This window comes from Erinaceus europaeus, chromosome 3, assembly GCF_950295315.1.
Source record: "Erinaceus europaeus chromosome 3, mEriEur2.1, whole genome shotgun sequence".
Classification (NCBI taxonomy): Eukaryota; Metazoa; Chordata; class Mammalia; order Eulipotyphla; family Erinaceidae; genus Erinaceus; species Erinaceus europaeus.
In genome coordinates, this window is record NC_080164.1 from 75,221,133 (window position 1) to 75,244,476 (window position 23,344).

At 41.0% G+C, this 23,344-nt stretch overlaps 1 protein-coding gene across 1 annotated transcript in view; it reads right to left on the bottom strand.

Moving 5' to 3' along the window:
- The window catches only part of SLC4A5 (solute carrier family 4 member 5), a 110,187-nt gene extending 87,083 nt beyond the window's left edge, over window positions 1–23,104 (bottom strand). The window contains exons 1-3 of the mRNA XM_060187548.1: window positions 22,920–23,104; window positions 9,320–9,400; window positions 4,918–5,109 (exon numbers count right to left, since the gene is read on the bottom strand). Coding sequence (XP_060043531.1) covers window positions 4,918–5,109; window positions 9,320–9,398 — 271 coding nt within the window. The 5' untranslated portion in view covers window positions 9,399–9,400; window positions 22,920–23,104. The remainder of the gene's footprint in view (window positions 1–4,917; window positions 5,110–9,319; window positions 9,401–22,919) is intronic.
- Between the last annotated feature and the right edge of the window lie 240 nt (window positions 23,105–23,344).

The following is a 23,344-nucleotide window of genomic DNA, read 5'->3' on the forward strand; positions in this document are numbered from 1 at the left end:
GTCCCAGAGAGAGAGTAACTGTCTCATAATGAAACAGTAGAGGCTTTGGCAAACCTCTTCGTAAGCAGAAGAGAAGACCATAGTGCATAGGTAGGCAAAGTCTTCACTTATCTGGGAGTTGCGCAGGTCCAGTCCCACGTTGTAGGTGCCATGTTGTTTTCGACGGGCTGGCTTCACGGGCGGGTAACAGACGACCAGGGACTCATGGTTGAGCTGTACGCAGTATCTCTTTATTCATGCAGGATGCAGCACAATCTATACCAAGCTAGACTAAACTAAACTACTACAAACAATGTTGTCCTTATAAATATACTAGCCCAGTAGGGTGGGAACAGGATGCGACGCAGAGAGGGTAGAGAGAAAAGTGACTGGTGAAAATCAGGGTATGACAAGGAGAGGGGGAGGAGCAGGCAAGAATTCTACCACTGAACCACCAATGCCCTGGAGGGAGGGTGGTGCTTGTTAACAGAGGTTATGTAAATAGAATACAGTGGTTATGTAAATAGAATGCAGTGTTAAGTAGGGGGGATTTAAACCAAATGAAACAGAAGGGGTTTTTAGAAGCATACCAACAGACAAGGACTTACAGTTTCTGTAGGTTTGTATGTGGGTCAAGACAGCATCAAATTTCATTAACCAGGTACACTGTGAAAACTAAAAGAAGAATACAGACACCATGCCCCACTCCCCAGCTCATGTACCACAATCCCTGGGAGTAAGGGGCATATAGTAAAGTCACCCTTGTAAGTCTTTCTAAAGGAATAAAAGTAGCATTTGGTCCACCTTTATAGTTATGATAACAAACACGAGGTATTTCTTTAAAATTATAATAAACTACCCCTTGCAAAGAACTTTCAGTTACAAAACACCTTCACATTAATCATCTCCCGGGATCCTTGCCATTATTTAGTGAGGGATTTAGAAGGGGTCTTCTGTCAGCTTCCCACTGGCAAGTTTGCCTTATGCTCAGGCCCAGACATGTCCAGCTACCACCACTCCTCACCTAGACACACCCTTCCCTACATTCTATATGAGCACCCCCACCCCACTCCATAAGTGAGAGCTCTCACTTGGGCTTAGTGGTCAGTCCAGCTGAGCCCACTACCTTGGCCATCTGGATGAATTCACAGGATAGAACGGTCAGAGAGGGAAACACTTGTGGTCAGATGTGCTACAGCAAAGGAAAGAAGGAGGTGCAGGCAATTACCTAGAAAATGCAGATAAAATGATGCTGATATATTTTGTTTTCCCACACACAGGTCATTGTCACTGACCTGTGATGTGTTGAAGTTGGGGTTATATCGGCATCACACTCCATTTGGCTTGAAGTGAACTACTGGAAAGTCATCTTCTACCACCCCATGGAGAGTGGCAGTAATGTGCTATCCCCCACAGGCTACAGAAAAATCATTGGTGATTGGTTCTGGGCCTCCCTTAAGTCACTAAATCTTGAGTAGGAGGTCTAAAATGGGTTTTTTTTTTTTTTTTGCCTCAGGGTTATCGCTGGGGCTCGGTGCCTGCACTATGAATCCACTGCTCCTGGAGGCTATTTTTTCCCTTTAGTTGCCCTTGTTGTTTATTGCTGTTGTTATTATTATTGTTCTTGTTATTGCTGTCGTTTTTGTTGGATAGGACAGAGAGAAGTTGAGAGGGAAAGGGGAGACAGAGAAGGGGAGAGAAAGATAGACACCTACAAACCTGCTTCTCTGCTTGTGAAGCGACCCCTATACAGGTAGGGAGCCTGGGGCTGGAACCAGGATCCTCACTCCAGTCCTTGAGCTTTGCGCCATATGCACTTAACCCGCTGCACTACCGCCTGCCTCCCACCCCGAAATGTATTCTTAGGAGTATGAGAGTTCTGTTTGTTTGCTTGTCTGTTTGGTGCAAGAGAGCTGCTCAGCTCCAGTTATTGTTAGTCCCAGGATCTGAACCTGGGATCGCTCACATGCTGTACCTACTTCCCAAGCTCCTCTCTCTTTTTCCACACAACCACTCCATATATATATATATGTTTTTGTTTTGTTTTGTTTTTTGCCAGCCAGATCAACACTAAGGTTAGTGCCTACATGAATCCACTGCTCCCAGTGGTCATTTTTTGGAGAGAGGGAGAGGATGTAGGAAAGGGAGAGGGAAAGAGAAAAAGAGAGACACTGAAGTACTGCTCTATCTCATGTGAAGCTTCCCCTCTGCAGGCACTCTCCTGTGGTGACTGAGAGCTTCCTTGTTCATATTTTTGAATTTTGTACTTCCACATTGATTATAATTGTTAAAGGATTTCCTCTATCAGATATAAAGTCAAAACTCTTCTATAGTTCTAATCCAAAACTGAAAGACATTTTTAATAAAATAAAACCTTATTTAATTAAGATATTGTTTCTCAAACTGGGATTTAAGGTCCCCTAGAGTTCTATAAATGTTCAAATGCATTTTCATGGGTCCAAAGGAAATAATTTTCCGTTTGAAGGGATCCTTACTTTACACCAGTAAAAGATACAGCCTGAAATTTCCTATCTTCCTAGGCTCTCCCATTCTATTTCAGACCAGCAATGGAAATAATATAGAAACAGCATGTCATAAAAAGAATACTGAATATACTCAGGGAATATACAATTATAGCAAAAGATTCTACATTCTCTTTCCTTTGGTTTCCAGATAAAAAACAGTGTCCTGTTAACTGAACCAAGGCCTAAACAAAGGATCACCAAAAATAGTGGAAAATGTACTATTCATGACTCACATGATACATCATGTGGCATTAATTAATACCATTCATGTGGCATCAATTAAGCCCTTGGAGTGGAAAGCACCAATTTTAAAATCACTTTCCTCATCTCTGGCCCAGGATGGGTCACTTTTGAAGGGTGACCTTATCTCTCTGAACGGAGGGAAAGGTGGTGGGGTGACGGGTGAAGCCCCACAGACCATCTCAGCATGTGTGAGGCATGGAACCAACAAGGAAAGCAAGAGGTATTTCCACTAGGGTTGCTCTCTCTGGGTCTCTGTTGTTCCTACCCCTGTGCATGCATGTGCATGAGTATATGTGAGAACACAGTAAAATTCCACCTCAGTTCATCTCTTATATAAAACACCTCCAAAGACACCCTATCAATCCACTTCCCACATAGACATGTTTAACTCTAGAAAAGTCTCAGACGTTGGTAGATTTGGTGCCAGTGAGAAGGGTTGTATAGGATAACTGTGGAGTGTGGGGTAGCTCAGATGGCCTTAGGAAATATGCGTGTCAGGTCTCCTCTTATGGAGATGCTAAAATGTTGCCACTGCTTCTGACCTGCCTTTGAAGGTTTAGATAAAATGATAATAATAATAACTGAAACAGCTTTTCTCAAGACAGTGGAAATGCATCCAGGGTGGTCCAGGAGGTGGCACAATGGATAAAGCACTGGACTCTCAAGCATGAGTTCCTGAGTTCAACATGTACCAGAGCCCTGGTAGAACATGTACCAGAATGATATCTGACTCTTTCTCTCCTCCTCTCTTATTAATAAATAAATAGATAAATCTTTAAAAAAAGAAAAGAAACAGAAGTACATCATAGGAACTCATTAGATTCTAGGTAGATGAGAGAGAAAATGAAGCTGAAATCTTGTCACTGGAAATAGTAAATTTCAAAAGAATAAAATATCACAGTTGTGGTTTAAGAATCCCACTTTTAGGGAGGGTATTGGATACGGAGTTCTGGTAGTGGGAATTGTGTGGAATTGTACCCCTATGGTTTTATCAATATTTCCATTTTATAAATAAAAAAAAAGAATCCCACTTCTTCCATTTCTCTTAAGACTGGTACTTTTTCCTTAAGGTAAGATTTAGAGCACAATAAAACTGTAGGTTCCATGTCGTTGCTTCCCCATCAAGTATTTCTTAAGTAAGCATGTTTGCTTTACTCCTGTGGCATCCAGGGATGCTTGGCCTCTTACAGGTTGATAAAATTAATTATTGATTCATCTGGTGATTCCTGAATTAAAGTTTCTTTAAAAAAAAAAAAAAAGGCAGTTGGTCCGTGAGGTGGCGCAGTATGTAAAGCATTGGCCTCTCAAGCATAAGGTTCCAAGTTCAATCTTCAGCAGCACATGTAACCAAGTGATGCCTGGTTCTTTCTATCTCCTCCTATCTTTCTCATTAATAAATAAACAAAATCTTTAAACAAACTAAAAACTAAGTGGTAATTTCCTTTCCATATAAAGGAACAAAAGATGGATGATCATCTTTAAATCAACATAAAACTCACTGATGCCGCATCAGAAGGTTTAGGGGAGGGCTGGTTGTTAAACCAAGAGAAGCCTTCCCAGGCATCCCCAGGTCATGATACAGATTGTCCTGACAATACTGTACCATCCCTTCAAGCTCTAGTGAGAGAGGTAGAGGTGATGTCATAAGGAATTCAGTTTACTGAGTACAACATCAAAGATGCATATTTGTTATTGTTTTTTAGGGCAACACCTGTGTGGTCCCAGCAACTTAGAAAAGAGAAACAAGGGCAGGGGAGACAGCATAATGGTTATTCAAACAGACTCTCATGCCTGAGGCTCCTGAGTCCCAGGTTCAATCCCCCGCACCACCATAAGCCAGAGCTGAGCAGTGTTCTGGTGTTTCTCTCTGTGTGTCTGTCTCTCTCTGCATCTCTCTCAAAAATAAAATTAATAAAATTTTTAAAAATTTAAAAAAAAAGAAAAGAGAAACAATTCTGAGAATTAAATCATGAAATCAGCACAGGAAGGATCAGAGTCACCAGAAAGACAGGGGCTTGGTATGAATCAAAACATCCCTGAGCATGATCTGAGAAGCAAGGCTGAGACTGCCCCATCCCTGCCGGGCCCCATCCCAATTCACTAGCAGTGATCCCCCCAACACACACAACACACACACACACACCCCACAGTGCACCCCTCCAGAACTCACGGGTCCTGCTGAAATGATCCATAGCACTGTCCCCGATGCTGTCCCTGCTTCCTGAGGCCATCAACTCCGGCTGCGACTTATCAGAACGCAGGCCCCAGTGGACCTTGTGGAAGCCAGAAAGACATCCCTTCGGGTCTCTTTTTCTTTGAGAATAACTCGGGACTGAGAGCCCAATGTGGATGGAACGGCAGTCTGTGGGCATATCACAACAAAAGGAGGAGGCAGAGTTACTGAAAATCGACATTTTGCCTACCTATCCTCCAACTAGAAAGGACTATAAGGGGTCCAGGCAATGGTGCACTGGCTAAGCACACACATTATAGGACTGGGGTTCAAGCCCCGGTCCCCACCTGTAAGGGAAAAGTTTCATGTAAGGTGAAGCAGGGCTGCAAGTATCTCTCTCTTTCTCTCTCTCTTTCTCCTCCTCCCCTCTAGATAAATAAAACTTTTTTTTTTAAAAAAAAAAAAAGGTAAAGAAAGGACTAAATGAGCTGGAGACCCCTTCATTTTGCATAATGGTTATGCAAAAGACTCTCATGCCTGAAGCTCTGAGGTCTCAGGTTCAATCTCCAGCACTACCATAAACCAAAGCTAAGGAGTTCTCCTACAACAACTGTGTTTATCTTTAGGAGTAGGGAGGGAGGGGACACAGAATTTTGGTGGTGGGTGTTGTGTAGAACTATGCATTGTAATCTTAAAATATTATAACCCACTATCATCCCAAATAAGAAATGAAAGGAAAAAAAAAGAAATTGCAAAAAAAAAAAATCTGTTCACCTAGAAACTTGAAATATATATTACAGAACCATGTTGTATATCATCTGATCCTCAGAACTTATTTATATAATAGCTGGAAGCCTGTACTTTTGACCAACTCTACTTTTTTTTTATTTCTTTATTGGGGAATTAATGTTTTACATTTGACAGTAAATACAATAGTTTGTACATGCCAACTCCACATTTCTATCACCCTCCCCTATCTCCCACCTCTGGCAACTGGGCATCTGTTTTCTGTTTCTATGTGACTTGAGGTTTTTAGACTTGGCTTATAGACCTGGAGAGGCATAATAAAGATTTTCTTTTTTTTTTCTTTTGCCTCTAGGGTTATTGCTGGGGCTCAGTGCCTGCACCATGAATCCACTGCTCCTGGCGGCCATTTTTCCCCCTTTTGTTGCCCTTGTTGTTGTAGCCTTGTTGTGGTTATTATTGTTATTGTTGATGTCGTTCATTGTTGGATAGGACAGAGAGAAATCAAGTGAGGAGGGGTAGACAGAGAGGGGGAGAGAAAGATAAACACCTGCAGACCTGCTTCACTGCCTGTGAAGCGACTCCCCTGCAGGTGGGGACCCAGGGGCTCAAACCAGGGTCCTTATGCTAGTCCTTGCGCTTTGCGCCACGTGTGCTTAACCTGCTGCACTACCGCCTGACCCCCGCAAAAGATTTTCATGCCTGAGGCTCTGAAGTCCCAGATTCAGTCTCCTACACCACCATAAGTTAGAGCTGTGTAATGCTCTGGTAAAAAGAATGGGGGGGGGGAAGAGGAGATAGAAAGAAAGAGGGAGAAGGACAGAGACAGACATAGTAGAATGACATATAGTAGAAACATGCATTTGTCTTTCTGTCTGACATTTCATTTAGCATAATAACCGCCAATGTTCTCAAATGGTTGAATAATGTGTGTTAGCTGCTACTTTTAAAGCTTTTAAAATATTTTATTTTTAAAATTTACTTATCTATTATTTACAGACAGAAAAACTGAGAGGGAAGGGGTAGACAAGGAAAGAGAGACAGACACCTGCAGCACTGCTTCACCACTCATTGAGTGTCCCGTCTGCAGGTGGGAACTGGGGGCTTGACTCCTGGCCCTTAAGCAGTGTAATATGTATTCTCTACCAGGTGTGCCACCATCCTGCCCCTACTTTATTTATTTTATTTTAATGAGAGAAAGATATAGAGGGAGACCAAAGTACTGTTAATGGTTTGTGGTGGTACTAGGGATTGAACCTGGGACATTGATACATCAGATGTGAAAAGTTCTTTGCATATAACTGTTATGCTATCTCCCTGACCCTTAGCTTATTTTTAATTATTATGAAGTATACCTCAGTAGACCAGTGTCAGAATGACTAGCGTGCCTCTTGCCTTCCCTCTTCTTCCATCTTGGTGTGGCTCCTATGTGTTCTATGCTACAGCTCTTAAGCAAGTTGTAATTTGGGGTAATTTCATGGCCTTGTCTAAGCTAGAGTAGAACTTAGATTGTTCTCTTTCTTTTCCTCTTTATTGGGGGGATTAATGGTTTATAGTTGACAGTAAAATACAGTAGTTTGTACAAGTGTAACATTTCCTAGTTTTCCACATAACAATCCAACCCCCTCTAGCTCCTCCTCTGCCATCATGTTCCAGGACCTGAACCCTCCCCCACAAACCCAGAGTCTTTTACTTTGGTGCAGTACACCAAACCCCAGTCCAAGTTCTACTCTGTGTTTTCTTTTTTTTTTTTTCTTTTTGCCTCCAGGGTTATTGCTGGGGCTCTGTGCCTGAATCCACTGCTCCTGGAGGCCTTTTTTTTTTTTTCCCCCTTTTGTTGCCCTTGTTGTTGTGGTCTTGTTGTGATTATTATTGTTGTTGTTGATGTCGATCGTTGCTGGATAGGACAGAGAGAAATGGAAAGAGATGGGGAAGACAGAGAGGGGGAGAGAAAGATACGCAGCTGCAGACCTGTTTCACCGCATGTGAAGCGACTCCCCTGCAGGTGGGAAGCTGGGGAATCAAACTGGGATCCTTACACCGGTCTTTGGACTTTGTGCCACGTGCACTTAACCTGCTGCCCTACTGCCTACTTTGTGTTTTCTTAGTCTTCAACTTCTATTTTTTTTATTAGTGATTTAATAATGACTGAAAAGATTGTGTGAAAAGAGGGATGCAATCCATACAGTTCCCACAATTTTAAGGCATTGCACACTTGGACCTTCCAACAACAGTGAGTCTCCATTCTCTACCCTTAAGCCCAGGAACAGAAAGGAGCAGCTGAGGTATCAGAAAGGCCTCTGCCCAGGAGTCAGTTGCCCTGCCTGCTCCCTGGCATGTCATCCACTTGCTGGATGGATGGTCATGTGCCTCTCTGCAACTTGGTGTCCTCATCCATAATGTGAAAAACACATCCTTTCTGTGCTTGCTGAGCAAGTTTTCTGAGATGGCAGAAGGGAAACACGATATGAAAATTGTAAGGGATTCTCCACATGAAGACCTCATTAAAGAAGTCAGGGAAACGTTTCACTATCTGCTCTTGGTTAAATGGGTCTCATTTTTTTCTTGGTAACCATCAGAATGTGGCTGTGTGGCCGGTGAACTGTGGGGAATGGCTGACCCTCCTTCAAACTTCCTTCTTCACTCAACAGGACCTCGCTGCTTACAGCTGAACTCAGGACAAAGTCAAGTTCTCCTAGAAACTCTTCACTGACAACTCCAGAGTGGCTCTATATATTCTGTAATTCAGCCAGCATTCAGAGGCCAGGGATCTTACTGTCCCCCTCCAAGTGGGACGGATGCAGTGTTGAGGCAGCAGCCTGTCTTGCTGTCTACTCATAAAACTTTCAGCTGCTTCTTTGTAATGTGTAAAATACTTATAGCCACTGAGTCTGCAACTCTGGCACAACTCAATAGCCTCTTGCTTTGGTTCTAATTGTGCTGCCATTTTAAGAATCTATAGAATATTGATATCTGATATCTAGCATAGCTGCTGGTCTTATCAAATCAGGTGACACATCTTGTGCTGAGGAAGCTGTGTCTCAATCCATATAGGCAAACTGTTAGTTCCTATCTCCAGACTGTTTAGATACAATGAAGGTTGGCCTCACTACTCCAAAGGAGACATTGTAGGTGGGTCAGGGAAAGGGATCAGCTCATTAGAAGCCCAACAGGAAGGGATATTATAATGACATTTAAGGAGGCTAAGAGGTAGCTCACCAAGCAGAGTGCACACTTTGTCAAGTCTGAGGACCCAGGTTCCCCTGGCTACCATATGGTAGGGAGCACCATGCCCAGGGGATACTTCATGAGCAGTGGAGCCATGCAGTGGCGCCTTTCTTTTCTTTTCTTTCCATTTCTTTTCTTTCCTTTTTTTCTCTGTCTCTATCCCTCTCACTCACCCTTTTATCTGGGGGGGGGGGGAAGCAAGAGAAAGAAAGAGAAAAAGAGGAAGAAAGGAAGGAAGGAAGGAAGGAAGGAAGGAAGGAAGGGAGAAAAGAAGGAAGGGAAAAAGGAGAAAAAGGTCCACCTGGAAGCAGTGAAATCATGCAGACACAAGGCCTCAGCAAAGTCCTAGTGTTGAAAATTAATTAGTTAATTTAAGGAATTCTCAGTCCCTCCTGGGATTTGCATCAAGTTGCCAAGCTGACTTTACCTCCTTGGTCCTGACATCGCCTTCTGTATTTAGCAGTGTCCAGCTCTCCAGCACCAGTCTTTTTCTCCTCCACTTTCATAACTATAAAGCAAAAAGATGAACACAGTCTCAAAATATATGCTACACAAGGGTGATATTTCAAAGAGAAATGGGTAAGTCCACATTCACGCTGGGTAGACTCAGTGAAGATGAATAAAATGAAGGCAAAAGCATCTATGAACAAATCGAAGAAGCTCAAATGTATATATAATAATTTCCAACAACTCTTTTTCAATTACAAATACAGCATTACAACTAAAGTACATGTACTAAGGTCACAGAAAGCTTCAGTAAAGTTCAGACTCTATCGTGTGTGTGTGTGTGTGTGTGTGTGTGTGTGTGTGTGTGTGTTTAGAAATTCAAAATAATTTCTAATCAAGGTCTAAATAGGAAAACACAGTGAAAAGTACTAAGAACTGAACTATTTCTAGTTATTTAAATTTGTAGGATGCAACATACTTACAGAGAACAATGCAGGAAGGAAGAAAAGGGGAAAGAGGGAAGGGGAAGAAGAAGGAAAATAAATGTGATAAGCATTCAACTAAGGAAGCTAGAAAAAAGAACAAAAAGATAGCTTAAATAAAGTAGGATGTAACTTTCAATCCCCAAATAAAATAATTAAGTTGTAAAGAAAAAAGTAGAATGTAAATGAAAAAATGAAGAGAAAATGAATTTTAAAGCATAGAAATGGTTAAAATCTGGGGCCAGGTGGTGGCACACTTGGTTAAGTGCACACATTACAGTGGGTAAGGACCCAGGTTCAAGCCCCTGCAAGGGGAAAGCTTCACAAGTGGCTGCAGGTGACTGTCTGCCTCTCTCCTACTCTACTGCCCTCCTCTCTCAATTTCTCTGTCTCTGTATAATAATAAAATTAAATAAAAATTAAAATTAAAAAACTTAAAAAAAAAGAAATCTTTAAAATCCAAAAACAAGTATTTGAATTTTACATTTAAATAGGCAAACTATGCTAAAGTAAAGAGAATATCCATAAGCAATATTGGTAATGAAAAAGTTTAGTCTATATTGCATACTAAACATAGTAGAGAATTTAAAAATTATTAGTAATTATTATGAAAAACTGTATGCAATACAGTTCATTTTTAAAAATTATTTACTTGGTTTATTCCACATTAGATAGAGATTCACATGAGAGAGTATCATTTCAATACATTGGACTCAAATGGGAAACATCAGACATGAGAGCCCAGTGCTCTACCATTTACACTATCTTCCCAGCTGTCAATACAGTTTAAGTCAGACCAAAAATAATAGCTATCAGTAGGGAAAGATAGAAACAGGCTGGGGGGTATGGCTCGACCTGCCAATGCCCATGTCCAGCAGAGAAACAATTACAAAAGTCAGACCTCCCACCTTCTACATCCCATAATGAATTTTGGTTCCTACTCCCAGAGAAGCAAATGTTATAAGAAGATGACTAAAAGGCTCTAAACTCTAATTCCATCAGGACCCAGAGAGAAAAGAGGAGGGAAAAAAAGGGGGGGCATTCAGAAGTAGTAGGTGTGACTTACAAAGGAAGAGAAGGCAGGACCATAGAGGAAAAAACTGGACAAATATATATAAGTATGAATAGTTACAGAAATAATAGTCAACCCATATCTGTGACCTTGGTAGAACTACTGCAGTTTCCAGTGGAGGGAATGGAGACACAGAACTCTGGTGGTGGGAAAGGCGTGGAATCATACCCTGTTATGTATTTTGTAAATCAATATTAAATCACTAATAAATGATTAAAAATAATAATAATAGCTATCACCACAATATGCCAGGCATTATTTTAAATCCTCTGCAAGCATTAATTAACTGAAATTTCTTAACAGCCCTACGAGATAAGTAACATTATTATTCCCACTGTACTGGAAGGAGAGCTTAAGTAACTATTCAAATGGCAGGACAGAGATTCCTGGAACTAGGAATCTGAGTTAATTTTTCCAGTCTATGAATATGGAATATCTTTCCACTTCTTTGTATCTTTTTTCTATTTCCTTGAATAATAGCTCTTAGATTTCAGTATACAAGTCTTTCACTTCTTTTGTTAGGTTTATTCCTAGATAGTTTATTGTTTTTGCTGCTATACTGACTGGGACTGATTTCTGGATTTCTTCTTCTGACAGTTTTTACATAATGGAATGCCACTGACTTTTGTATGTTAATTTTATAGCCTGACACCTTATTAAATTGCCTGTTAATTTCCCAGAGCTTCCTGCTGGATTCTTCAGGTTTTTCTATGTATACTATCATGTAATCTGCACAAAGAAACTTTTTAATTTAGTGGAAAAGCACAAGAAAACAAGAGGTTCAATCCAAGCCTAACACCAAAATAATAGCAGCTCCTACAAGAGAAATCAGAAGGAAAAAAATAGGATTGAAGAATTACATATGAATATATCCCAAACTAAAGGATTTTTATTACCTGATTAAAAGCACCTGCTGAAAACTAAAAAAAACAAACAAACAAACAAACAAACAAAAAATTACGTTAAAAATTGCACTTCAGGGGAGGTTGGGAGGTAGCGCTGCATTAAGTGCACGTGGCGCAAAGCACAAGGACAGGCTTAAGGATCCCAGTTACAGGCCCCAGCTCCCCACAGGCAAGTCTGCAGGTGTCTTTCTCTCCCCCTCTCTGTCTTCCCCTCCTCTCTTGATTTCTCTCTGTCCTATCCAACAATGACGACATCAATAACAACAACAATAATAATAACGACAACAACAATAAAACAATAAGGGCAACAAAAGGGGTGGAAACAAATTAAAAAAAGAAAACGTTAAAAAAATGCACTTCAGGGGCCAGGTTGTGGCGCACCTAGTTGAGCACCCATGTTACAGTGTGCAAGGATCCAGGTTCAAGCCCCCAGTCCCCACCTGCAGGGGGAAAGCTTCATGAGTGGTGAAATGAAGCAATGCTGCAGGTGTCTCTCTGTCTCTCTCCCTTCCTATCACCCCCTTCCCTCTCAATTTCTGGCTGTCTCTATCAAATAAATAAAGATAATTTAAAAATTGCACTTCAGGGGACTAGGTGGTGGTGCACAGTTGAGCACAAGCACTACCAGAGACCGGGTGCAAACCCCCACTCCCCATCTGCAGGCAGGAAGTTTCACCAGCAGTCCAAAGATATCTCTCTCCTTCTATCCTTCCCCTCAATTTCTCTCTGCTCTGACAAATAAAGCAAAGAAAAAAATAATGACTCCCATGAGCAGTAGATTTTTTCTTGCTGGCACCCAGCCCCAGCAATAACCCTGGTGACAATTTAAAAAAGAAAGAAAGAAAGAAAGAAAGAAAGAAAGAAAGAAAGAAAGAAAGAAAGAAAGAAAGAAAGAAAGAAAGAAAGAAAGAAGGAAAGAAAGATTGCACTGCAAATCACACCAAGAAATGTTGAGTACCACATACAAAGAAAAGACCTTAAATTTTTCTAGAAGATGAAAATATGTAACCTACAAAGAATCAGACATGAGAACAGGCATCAGATTTCTGAATAGTCACATCTTTAAGACTATAGAGTCATGCCTCCAAAAATGAGAAAAAGGATTTCTGGTCTAGAATTCCAAACCCAGCCAAGTTATCAATCAAAGGTGAGGGCATAACTAGGCAGGAAATGTCTTGAAATTCTACCTTGTACATACCTTTTCTTAGGAAGGAATTTTTAAAAAGAGCTCTAGCAAGAAGGCGCAGCTAAGAAAGAAAGATGGACTCTGGGAAAGAGGATTTCCTGCGAGACTGACACAGGGAAGCCCTAAAGGAGAACTGGGCCGAAGCCCAAACAGTAGTGGGCACACTGGAGACCAGGGTGTCACCAAGAAAAAATCTTCAGCTGATCTGGATCTGTCTGACTGTTTTGAGAGTATGCCAAGATACTATCAAAAGAAAGAGTCGTAGGCTTCTGGCAAGGTGGCCAAAAAAGAAGAACCTGTGTTTATATCTCCAATGAAGATACCAAAATTAAGGCAAAACAAAGAACGCTTTGCACAGAAACCATCCTGAAATATGTGTGAACAGGGTTTCCATAGCAAGGGACAAAAAGATAAATGTCCAGAGAAAGGAAACTCCCAGAACAGGAAATAAACACTGTGTAGCAGTTAGCTTTAAGCAGGAAGGGATTTTTAAGGTGCAAGGTATTCCTTGATTCCTTGGGGATGATAAACCCCAGCAACCTCAATCCCACTATCCTATACTTAAAACACTGAACTGAGGAATACTCTACCCAACTAGCTCATCATTCAGGCTTGAGAGAGAGAAAAGCTTTTCAGACCAACAGTTAAATTCACTACCAGAGTGGGAAAGATAGCCTGATGGTTACACAAAGAGACTTTCATGCCTAAGGCTTTTAAGTCCCAGGTTCAATCCCCTGCACCACCATAAGCCAGAGTATGGATGGGGAAGGGAGAGTACAAAGTGAAATGTGGGCTGGACATGGTGTATTGCACCAAAACAAAAGACTCTGGGGTGAGAGGAGGGAGGAGAGGAAGAAAACTTTGGGGGTCTGTTACATAATGAAATTGTATGCATACGTCAATAATTGCACTGTAAAGCAATTAACCCCCTCAATAATAAATATTCACTACCACCAAACCAGCCCTGCAAGAAATACTAAAGGGACTTCTATAAATGAAGATGAGACCCCAAACCAATAGAATCAAGATAAGTGGAAAACTTCATGAAATGGCAATAAATTTTTTTGTATTCGTTGTTGCATTCAACAACAGTCTGTTCATCTTCCCAGGAACATGAATAGATTCTTTGTGGGAATTTTTACTGATTGACTGGCAATCATTTTTGTCACTACCAAGATTTAATCATTTGTATATTTTCTTGTGAGTTTTTTTCCTATTTTTTTCAGTTTTGCTTTCTTATTAAATAAGACCTTTTTTTTCCTTTCTAAATCATTTTATTGAGGGGGTAATGCTTACAGTGCTTAACCCACGGCGCTTCTGCCCGACTCCCTCTCTAGTACTTTTATTATATGTTTTACAGGTGAAGTCTTAATTCATTTGGAGTTAGTTGTTACAGAGTACAATCAGAGAGCTGGTTTTTAATTTTCAAATTAGTACCCAGTTGTCTCAAAACCACTTCAATAAAATAATTATTTTTCTGATAATTCAAAATGTGGCCTTTCTCTTAACTATACTCCTCATCTAATTTATGTATATTTTGAGGCTTCCTATTTTGTGATATTTTCTTGTATTTCCTAGAAATTTCCCTTTACATTAATAATATTTTTCTTTGTGCAAAAAAAGCTTAATATATACATATATATATATATATATATATATTCACACAAAAGAAAAATAATTATCATGTACATGCAACCCAACTGTGAGGAAGAGGTATACTGTCAAAATTCATAAAATTAAAAGTTAATTTTACCTAGTATTCCACCTATATGTGCTGGCATACAAATGCTGCTGTTTGTGGGTGGTGGTCCTTCAATCAAGTGGACTTTTACACACTCGATTGGTCAAAGTCTTTGTCACATCCTCACTGGTAGAAACTATTTGGAGAGGATGAGGAGATGTCAGGTATACACATATAATAGCTTTAGAAGACAGTGCTAGCTACCTGTCTGGTTTCCCTTCCTCTTTCCGCTCTGATTTTATTCAGGGAAGCAAAGTGGCTACCTAAAAATAATCACTTCTCCACCACCCCCATATCCTTAGTAAACTCTGGCTAAAGAGATAGAGGGGGGAAAATCCGTAGAGAAATTCACTTCCTGGAAAAAGTATCACTGAGCTACTTCACATTTCTTCTAAGAAAAATTATGGTTCATGGTGATTTTTAGTTGTATCTTTGATGTTTTGGGTTAGCTACCACTGTAAATATGAAGCAACTATGATAAAATGACAACATTTGTTACTTCTTAATAGTGAAAAATGAATGTCATTCTAGAAGTTAGAAATGCTTTATTACTAAAAAGGTCTAATTTTAAGAACTAAAATGGGAGGCGGGGCTACGAGCAGCAGCAGATCTGTTTCTCTCCTCTCCTCTCCCGGATCAACTAGGAATACCAAAGGAGACCACCTGGGACCTTAACAAGACAGGACTAGAATGACTACAGGAACCCACCAAATCACTGGTGAGTGCAGACACACGTGGGTGGTGACAGAGAGGAGCCTAGGGAGAGATTAAGTGACTGGTAACAGTTCAGCAGTTTATCAGTTGAGACACCACCTCCAGTCTGTTCCACCAACAAGGGGACAGCTGAAGGGAGGAGAGGACTCCCCAGAGACTCACCAAGTGCAACTCTGAGTCTCCATTGCTACTGCCCTCAGAATCTGGAGCAGCGGCAGGGAGCATGCCAGGGGACAGAAATCTAACCAGGAAACTCAGGAGAAGACCCATACCTCTGTGGCATAGCTGTGGGGCTGTGAAAGTCTCTTTGCATAACCACTGGAGTATCTCTGCCACACCCTGCTTTATCTCTTGGTCAGGAGTCAGTGATTAAGCTAAGAAGCCTACTTATAGTTTAAAAGCCCTCAGGCTCCCATAGCCTACATGGAAGAAAAAAAAAAAAGAGGCTTTTAAATCACTGAGTTCCAACTCAGGGATTAAAATACTATTGAAACAACTGTTAACTTCCACCACTGTGAACCCTTCAATTAACTTACTTAGACACAAGTCAATCCAGGCAGTAGTGATCAGTAATTTGAAAAGTACTGAGAGAGGGAACTCATAACATAATATATAAAATGGTTAAACCAACAAGAAGAAATATTGGAGAAACCAACCAGGACAAGAGTCCAGCTAAAAGCCCCACAAAGGGTGAAGCACAAAATAACAAGTTCAAAATCCAGACACTAGCTAAGGAAATAATCACAGGAGTGAGTAAAGAATTTGAAAGAATTGTAATCAGAAATACAGGAACAACAAATGAGACTCTGGAAGAAAACACTAATTATCTCAAGGTTATTAGAGAGCTGAAAGCTGAAATAGCTGAGCTAAGAACACAACTAGCTGAACAAGCTAAAACAGTATCACAACAGGGTAAAAAAACAGATGAACTCCAGAAAACAGTAGAGGGCAGAGAGAATAGAATCAATGAGGCTGAAGACAGAATCAGCAAGATCGAGAACGAATTAGAGACAACTAAAAAAGAAGTAAGAGATCTCAATAAGAGACTAAGAGATGCTGAAAACAACAAGAGAGTCTTGTGTTTCTTCAAAAGAAACAATATACGCATTATTGGCTTACCAGAGGAAGAAAGAGAGGGAGAGGAAGAAAGCATTCTTCAGGCCATAATAGCTGAAAACTTCTCTAGTCTAGACAACATAAAAAACATAAAGATTCAAGAAACCCAGAGGGTCCCAAACAGAATTAACCCAGACTTAAAGGCACCAAGACACATCATACTTAGAATGGAAAGGAATAAGGATAAAGAAAGGATCCTGAAGGCTGCAAGAGAAAAACAAAGAGTCACCTACAGAGGAAAACCCATAAGATCAGCAGCAGACTTCTCCACACAAACACTACAGGCCAGAAGAGAATGGCAAGATATCTATTGAGTGCTCAATGAGAAAGGCTTTCAACCAAGACTACTGTATCCTGCTAGACTGTCATTCAGACTAGATGGAGGCATCAAAACCTTCTCAGACAAGCAACAGTTGAAGGAATCAACTATCACCAAACCTGCCCTGAAAGAAGTTCTGAAAGGTCTCCTATAAACAATCAGACCACCATAAATAGGATATATATCAGAACACTCTAAAACTCTACAAGAATGGCGTTAAAATATCTTCAATCTTTGATATCAATAAATGTCAATGGCCTGAATTCACCTATTAAAAGACACAGAGTGCCCACACCTATGGACATTTAATCTTTGACAAATGGGCCCAAACTATTAAATGGGGAAAGCAGAGTCTTTTCAACAAATGGTGTTAGAAACAATGTGTTGAAACATGCAGAAGAATTAAACTGAACCACTGTATTTCACCAAATACAAATATAAATTCCAAGTGGATGAAGGAATTTATGTTCCATTTGGATGTTAGACCACAAACTATCAGATACTTAGAGGAAAATATTGGTAGAACTCTTTTCCGCATACATTTTAAAGACATCTTTAATGAAACAAATCCAATTACAAAGAAGACTAAGGCAAGTATAAACCTATGGGCTTACATCAAATTAAAAAGCTTCTTCACAACCAAAGAAACCACTATCCAAACCAAAAGACCCCTCACAGAATGGGAGAAGATCTTTACATGCCATACATCAGACAAGAGTTTAATAACCAACATATATAAAGAGCTTGCCAAACTCAACAACAAGACAACAAATAACCCCATCCAAAAATGGGGGGAGGACTTGGACAGAATATTCACCACAGAAGAGATCCAAAAGGCTGACAGGCACATGAAAAATGCTCCAAGTCTCTGATTGTCAGAGAAATGCAAATCAAGACAACAATGAGATACCACTTCACTCCTGTGAGAATGTCATATATCAGAAAAGGTAACAGCAGCAAATGCTGGAGAGAGGGTGTGGGGTCAAAGCAACCCTCCTACACTGCTAGTGGGAATGTCAATTGGTCCAACCTCTGTGGAGAACAGTCTGGAGAACTCTCAGAAGGCTAGAAATGGACCTACCCTATGACCCTGCAATTCCTCTCCTGGGGATATATCCTAAGGAACCCAACACATCCATCCAAAAAGATCTGTGTACACATATGTTCTTGGCAGCACAATTTGTAATAGCCAAAACCTGGAAGCAACCCAGGTGTCCAACAATAGATAAGTGGCTGAGCAAGCTGTGGTATATATACACAATGGAATAGTACTCAGCTGTAAAAAATGGTGACTTCACCGTTTTCAGCCGATCTTTGATGGACCTTGAAAAATTCATGTTGAGTGAAATAAGTCAGAAACAGAAGGATGAATATGGGATGATCTCACTCTCAGGAAGAAGTTGAAAAAACAAGATCAAAAGAGAAAACACAGGTAGAACCTGAACTGGAATTGGCGTATTGCACCAAAGTAGAAGACTCTGGGGTGGGGGTGGGTGGGTGGGGAGAATACAGGTCCGAGAAGGATGACAGAGGACCTGGTGGGGGTTGTATTGTTATATGGGAAACTGGGAAATGTTATGCAAGTAGAAACTATTATATTTACTGTTGAATGTAAAACATTAATTCCCCAATAAAGAAATTTTTAAAAAATTTTAAATAAAGAACTAAAATAACTTCTTAGTACTATGATATGACAGCTTCAAATAAAATGGACCAAATGAATACTCTGCACAAAGAATGATTGGGAAAAAAATATCATGAGGCCCTGGTTTTGACACACACAAACACATTCTCTCTCTTCCTCCCTCCCAAAATAATTTTTAAACATGTTTTTAAAAACTAAAATAAACAGGCCAGGGAGGTGGTTCAGTGGGTAGAACTCAGAACTCACATGTGTGAATTTCTGGGTCTGATCCTAGACACCACATACGCCAAAGCGGTATGTCCTGGCCATCACCACACACACACACACATACACACACACACACACACACACACACACACACACATACACACACATGCACACACACACACAGACACACACACTCCATAAAATAAATTAATTTTTTTTTTTTCCTCCAGGGTTACTGCTGGGCTCGGTGCCTGCACCATGAATCTACTGCTCCTGGAGGCCATTTTTCCCCCTTTTTGTTGCCCTAGTTGTTGCAGCCTCATTGTGGTTATTATTATTGCCATTGCTGATGTTGTTAGTTGTTGGATAGGACAGAGAGAAATGGAGAGAGGAGGGGAAGACAGAGAGGGGGAGAGAAAGATAGACACCTGCAGACCTGCTTCACCACCTGTGAAGCGACTCCCCTGCAGGTGGGGAGCCGGGGTTCGAACCGGGATCCTTATGCCGGTCCTTGTGCTTTGCGCCACCTGCGCTTAACCCGCTACGCTACAGCCCGACTCCCAAATTAATATTTTTTATAGATAAATAAAAGTCAGAAGAACTACCAAGAAAAAAAAAAAGATGCCTTAAGACAATGGTTCTCAGAAGCAACTGGTGGCATTAGTCTATAAGACACAGCTATATACAAATAATGTCAAAGGACAGTAATTATGGAGATGTGGATGATATAGCAAATCCTAACAAGGGGATTTTCAAAGTTAAACCAATTTCCAAAAAATTTGATTATAGCAATAACTATCTATTAACTTCTTAAACCCTAAGACAGAAGGAACCTCCTGCTTCCTGTATAGAGTCTATATTTCCCCCAGTCCTGGAACCTCTAGTGTGGGGCTCACTTTCCTGCATGCTTCTGTCAATTCATACTAAATGATGTTGCATCTGCTGATCCCAACCTATTCAATGTAATGAGTACCACCTCGGCATGTTTCACATCAGGCATGGAATGTCAATCCTTCAGCATCATTACTCGGGTGAGAACTTTCCTTTCATAGGACTCTCTAATTCCATTTCAAGTGGTTCACTTCCTAAAAAAAGTCCCAAAACCTAGATATAGACCAGATCTCGTGAGATAGGGCATATGTTTACATATATTCATAAATTTGGGCAAAATATATACCTGAAAGCAAAATGCACAATAGTCTGCTGTGAGTCAATATATGCAGCAAGCAAGTAGAAAGACCTAAAAAGTCACCATAAAGTTCCTAATGAAATAATGTCTACTTAGACTTAGATACCCTCCTCACCTACTGCATATTACACTTCCCTCAGTCACTCCAAAGCTAACCTTATCAAAGTAAGGACTACAGAAGCTGAATAAGGGCAAGAGACTGGCATACTTTAATGATGACTCTTTAGTCACTATCAGGCCACCCCATCAGCTGAAACCTTAGTCCGAAAGTCCTGAGATTCTCAAAAAGACATGATGGGACTAGACCTTGAATAAATCCCTCTCTCCATTGTTACCAATCATCTCTATCAGGAACGACACAATAGACCCCTTTGTGGGCCCCATAGACCTTGCCCTCAGTGTGGGTCAACAGTGGCAGAGAATGTTCCATCCTCTGAAGGGAGGCTGTATAACATACTCTATGTTCCACCTGAAGAAGATGGGTTCTGAAATTGGGGCAGCTTGGAATGTTCCTACTCATGACAATAGAATGTGAGCTCAGATCTACAGGGATGCAGAGGTCACATAGGCTCCTAAGCTGAATATGGGCCCCAGATCACATCAAATTGATGGGGTTTACAGTCAACAATATTTATACCCCTTTCCCATATTTGGGAGCTACTCTCTTCCCTGATCTAACTTTCTGTTCCTTTTCCAGCCATGACATCATCTCCCCAGACAATAACTTGGATCCACCTGCATATCAGATTTCAGGCTTAGGGGGGGGGAAACTAGTATAGCCACAGCTAACATGATGCTAACTGGACTTCCCTGGGCAGATGACCCCACCAATGTGTCCTAGAGCTCCGCTTCCCCAGAGCCCCGCCTCACTAGGGAAAGAGAGAGACAGGCTAGGAGTATAGATCGACCTGTCAAAGCCCATGTTCAGTGGGGAAGCAATTACAGAAGCCTGACTTTTCACCTTCTGCACCCCATAATGAATCTGGGTCCATACTCCCAGAGGGATAAAGAATAGGAAAGCTAACGGGAGGAATACGGGATGGAATACGGAGTTCTGGTGGTGGGAATTATGTGGAGTTGTACCCCTCTTATCCTGTGGTTTCTGTCAGTGTTTCTTTTTTATAAATAAAAATGTTTTTAAAAAGGCAGGTGGTGGCATACCCAGTTACCATGCACAAGAACTTGGGTTCAAGACCCAGAGGGGATGCTTCATAGGTGGTGTCTATACAGGTGTCTTTCTCTCTCACTATTTTCCCTTCCCCTCTCAATTTCTCTTTGTCCTATAAAATAAAATAGAAGGGGGGGAAAAAAAAAGAAAAGGAAAGGAAATGGCTGCCAGGAGCAGTGAATTCATAGTACCAACAACCAGCCCCAATAATAGCCCTGGTGGAATTTTTTTTTTTTAAATGACTATGTTTCTCAAACTTGAACTTGTGTTAGTCATGTAGAATACTGGTTAACAGAGATTGTGTTCCCATCCCCACCCCCCACCCAGAGTTTCTGATTCAGTGGATAAGTCTAAGATTTCAGAAAGGGACCTAAGGGGTCACCTGGGATTATTTTGTGAACTAAATTAATAAGAATGGCACAGGGACAGGGGTCAGAAGATTGCAGTGGTATTATACCAGCTTTGTATGCCTGAAGCCACAGAGGCTCCAGGTTCAGTCTCTGGTACCACCATATGCCTAAAGTGAACAGTGCTCTGGTGTGTGTGTGTGTGTGTGTGTGTGTGTGTGTTAAATAAATCTTTAAAAAGAAAAAAGTGTGGTTAGGTGATAACTTACCCAGTAAAGCACACATCTTGTTATGTGCAAGGACCTGGGTTTAAGCCCCCCAGCCACTATATGGGAGCACCATGCAAAGGGAAAGTTTAAGGAGCAGTAGAGCAGTACTGTGATGTCTTTCCTTCTCTCTCTCTCTCTCCCTCCCTCTCTCTTCTCTCTCTCTCTCTCTCCATCTTAAAAATGGAGGGGGGAGTTTGCCGGGAGTGGTAAAATCATATAGACACAAAGCCCCAATGAAAACTCTGGTAGAAAATGAACAAAGAGGGAGTCGGGCTGTAGTGCAGTGGGTTAAGCGCAGGTGGCGCAAAGCACAAGGACCGGCATAAGGATCCCGGTTCGAACCCCGGCTCCCCACCTGCAGGGGAGTTGCTTCACAGGCGGTGAAGCAGGTCTGCAGGTGTCTATCTTTCTCTCCTCCTCTCTGTCTTCCCCTCCTCTCTCCATTTCTCTCTGTCCTATCCAACAATGACAACAACAATAATAACTACAACAATAAAACAAGGGCAACAAAAGGGAATAAATAAATAAAATAAATTAAAAAAAAAGAAAATGAACAAAGAATAACACTGTGTATGCTAGGTTTTCAAGAACTAAACTAAATGCCAATGAAACACTAACCTCCCAATCATTGCTTCCCCATTGCTTCTGAGCCCTGTAGCTGCCCCTATCATACCCCCAAGAAAGAAAAACAAAACAAGGAAAGAAAAAAAAAAAAAGCAAATTAGCAATGACAAAACAAAGAGAAATGAGGCTAGCCACTGTCTAGTTTCTATTTTGGGATGTCACGTTATCAGATGTAATCTATTTTCAAATAGTTTTCTAGGAAAGAGATAAGTCTGAGGATTTTCATTCACTTCATATGTATTTTGACCAGTCTAGTAAGTTTGGCCAAAAGAGCAGAAATTTACATGCCTAGGAGAGAGATATTCTCAATTCTATCAAACAGAACAAAAAAGAATTAACTCACCAGGGTGTCAGAGTGAGACTCTGGTCATTTCTGTTAACTGGAAGTAAAGTTTTGTGTCTGTATCCTGCAAATTTAAGCATCAACCAGGGTGGCTGGTGTGTGTGTGTGTGTGTGTGTGTGTGTGTGTGTGTGTGTGTGTGTGTGTGTGTGTGTGTATAGCTCATTCTCAAATATTTTGTGTCCTTAGGGCAAAGTAACTGTTGCTTTATCTGCATAGTTTTTCTATTATCTCCAAGCTAAGCTACAAACTTACCTTCACACTCTTAGCACAGGAAACCAGGATCAAAATCTCAGGAAAGCCAGTCACTTGTTCTGTTGCTATTAGGTGGCAGGAAGGACGCCTTGTGATTTCCAGACTGAACAGTATTTGGGGCATTGAAGATTGACTTGTGGGGCTCAGTGACGACCAGCCATGTGACCAGGGTGGGGGGAGGGAGACTCCTGCAGGGTGAGGGAACAGTATTTGGTTAGCTGACAGATCAGGGTGGTGCCAAAGCTGAGCAGAAGTATCCACCATCATAGGCAGACATCTTTTCTCTGAATTTTGTCTTGGATTTTAACTTTGTGATCGTCCCATGCAGTCTTTATCTGCTCTTTAACTATATGGTCTTAATTATGTTTCAGGTTTCATTTCATAATGGTTTCTGACCCAGATTATTTGGTGGCTGTCTTGAAGGG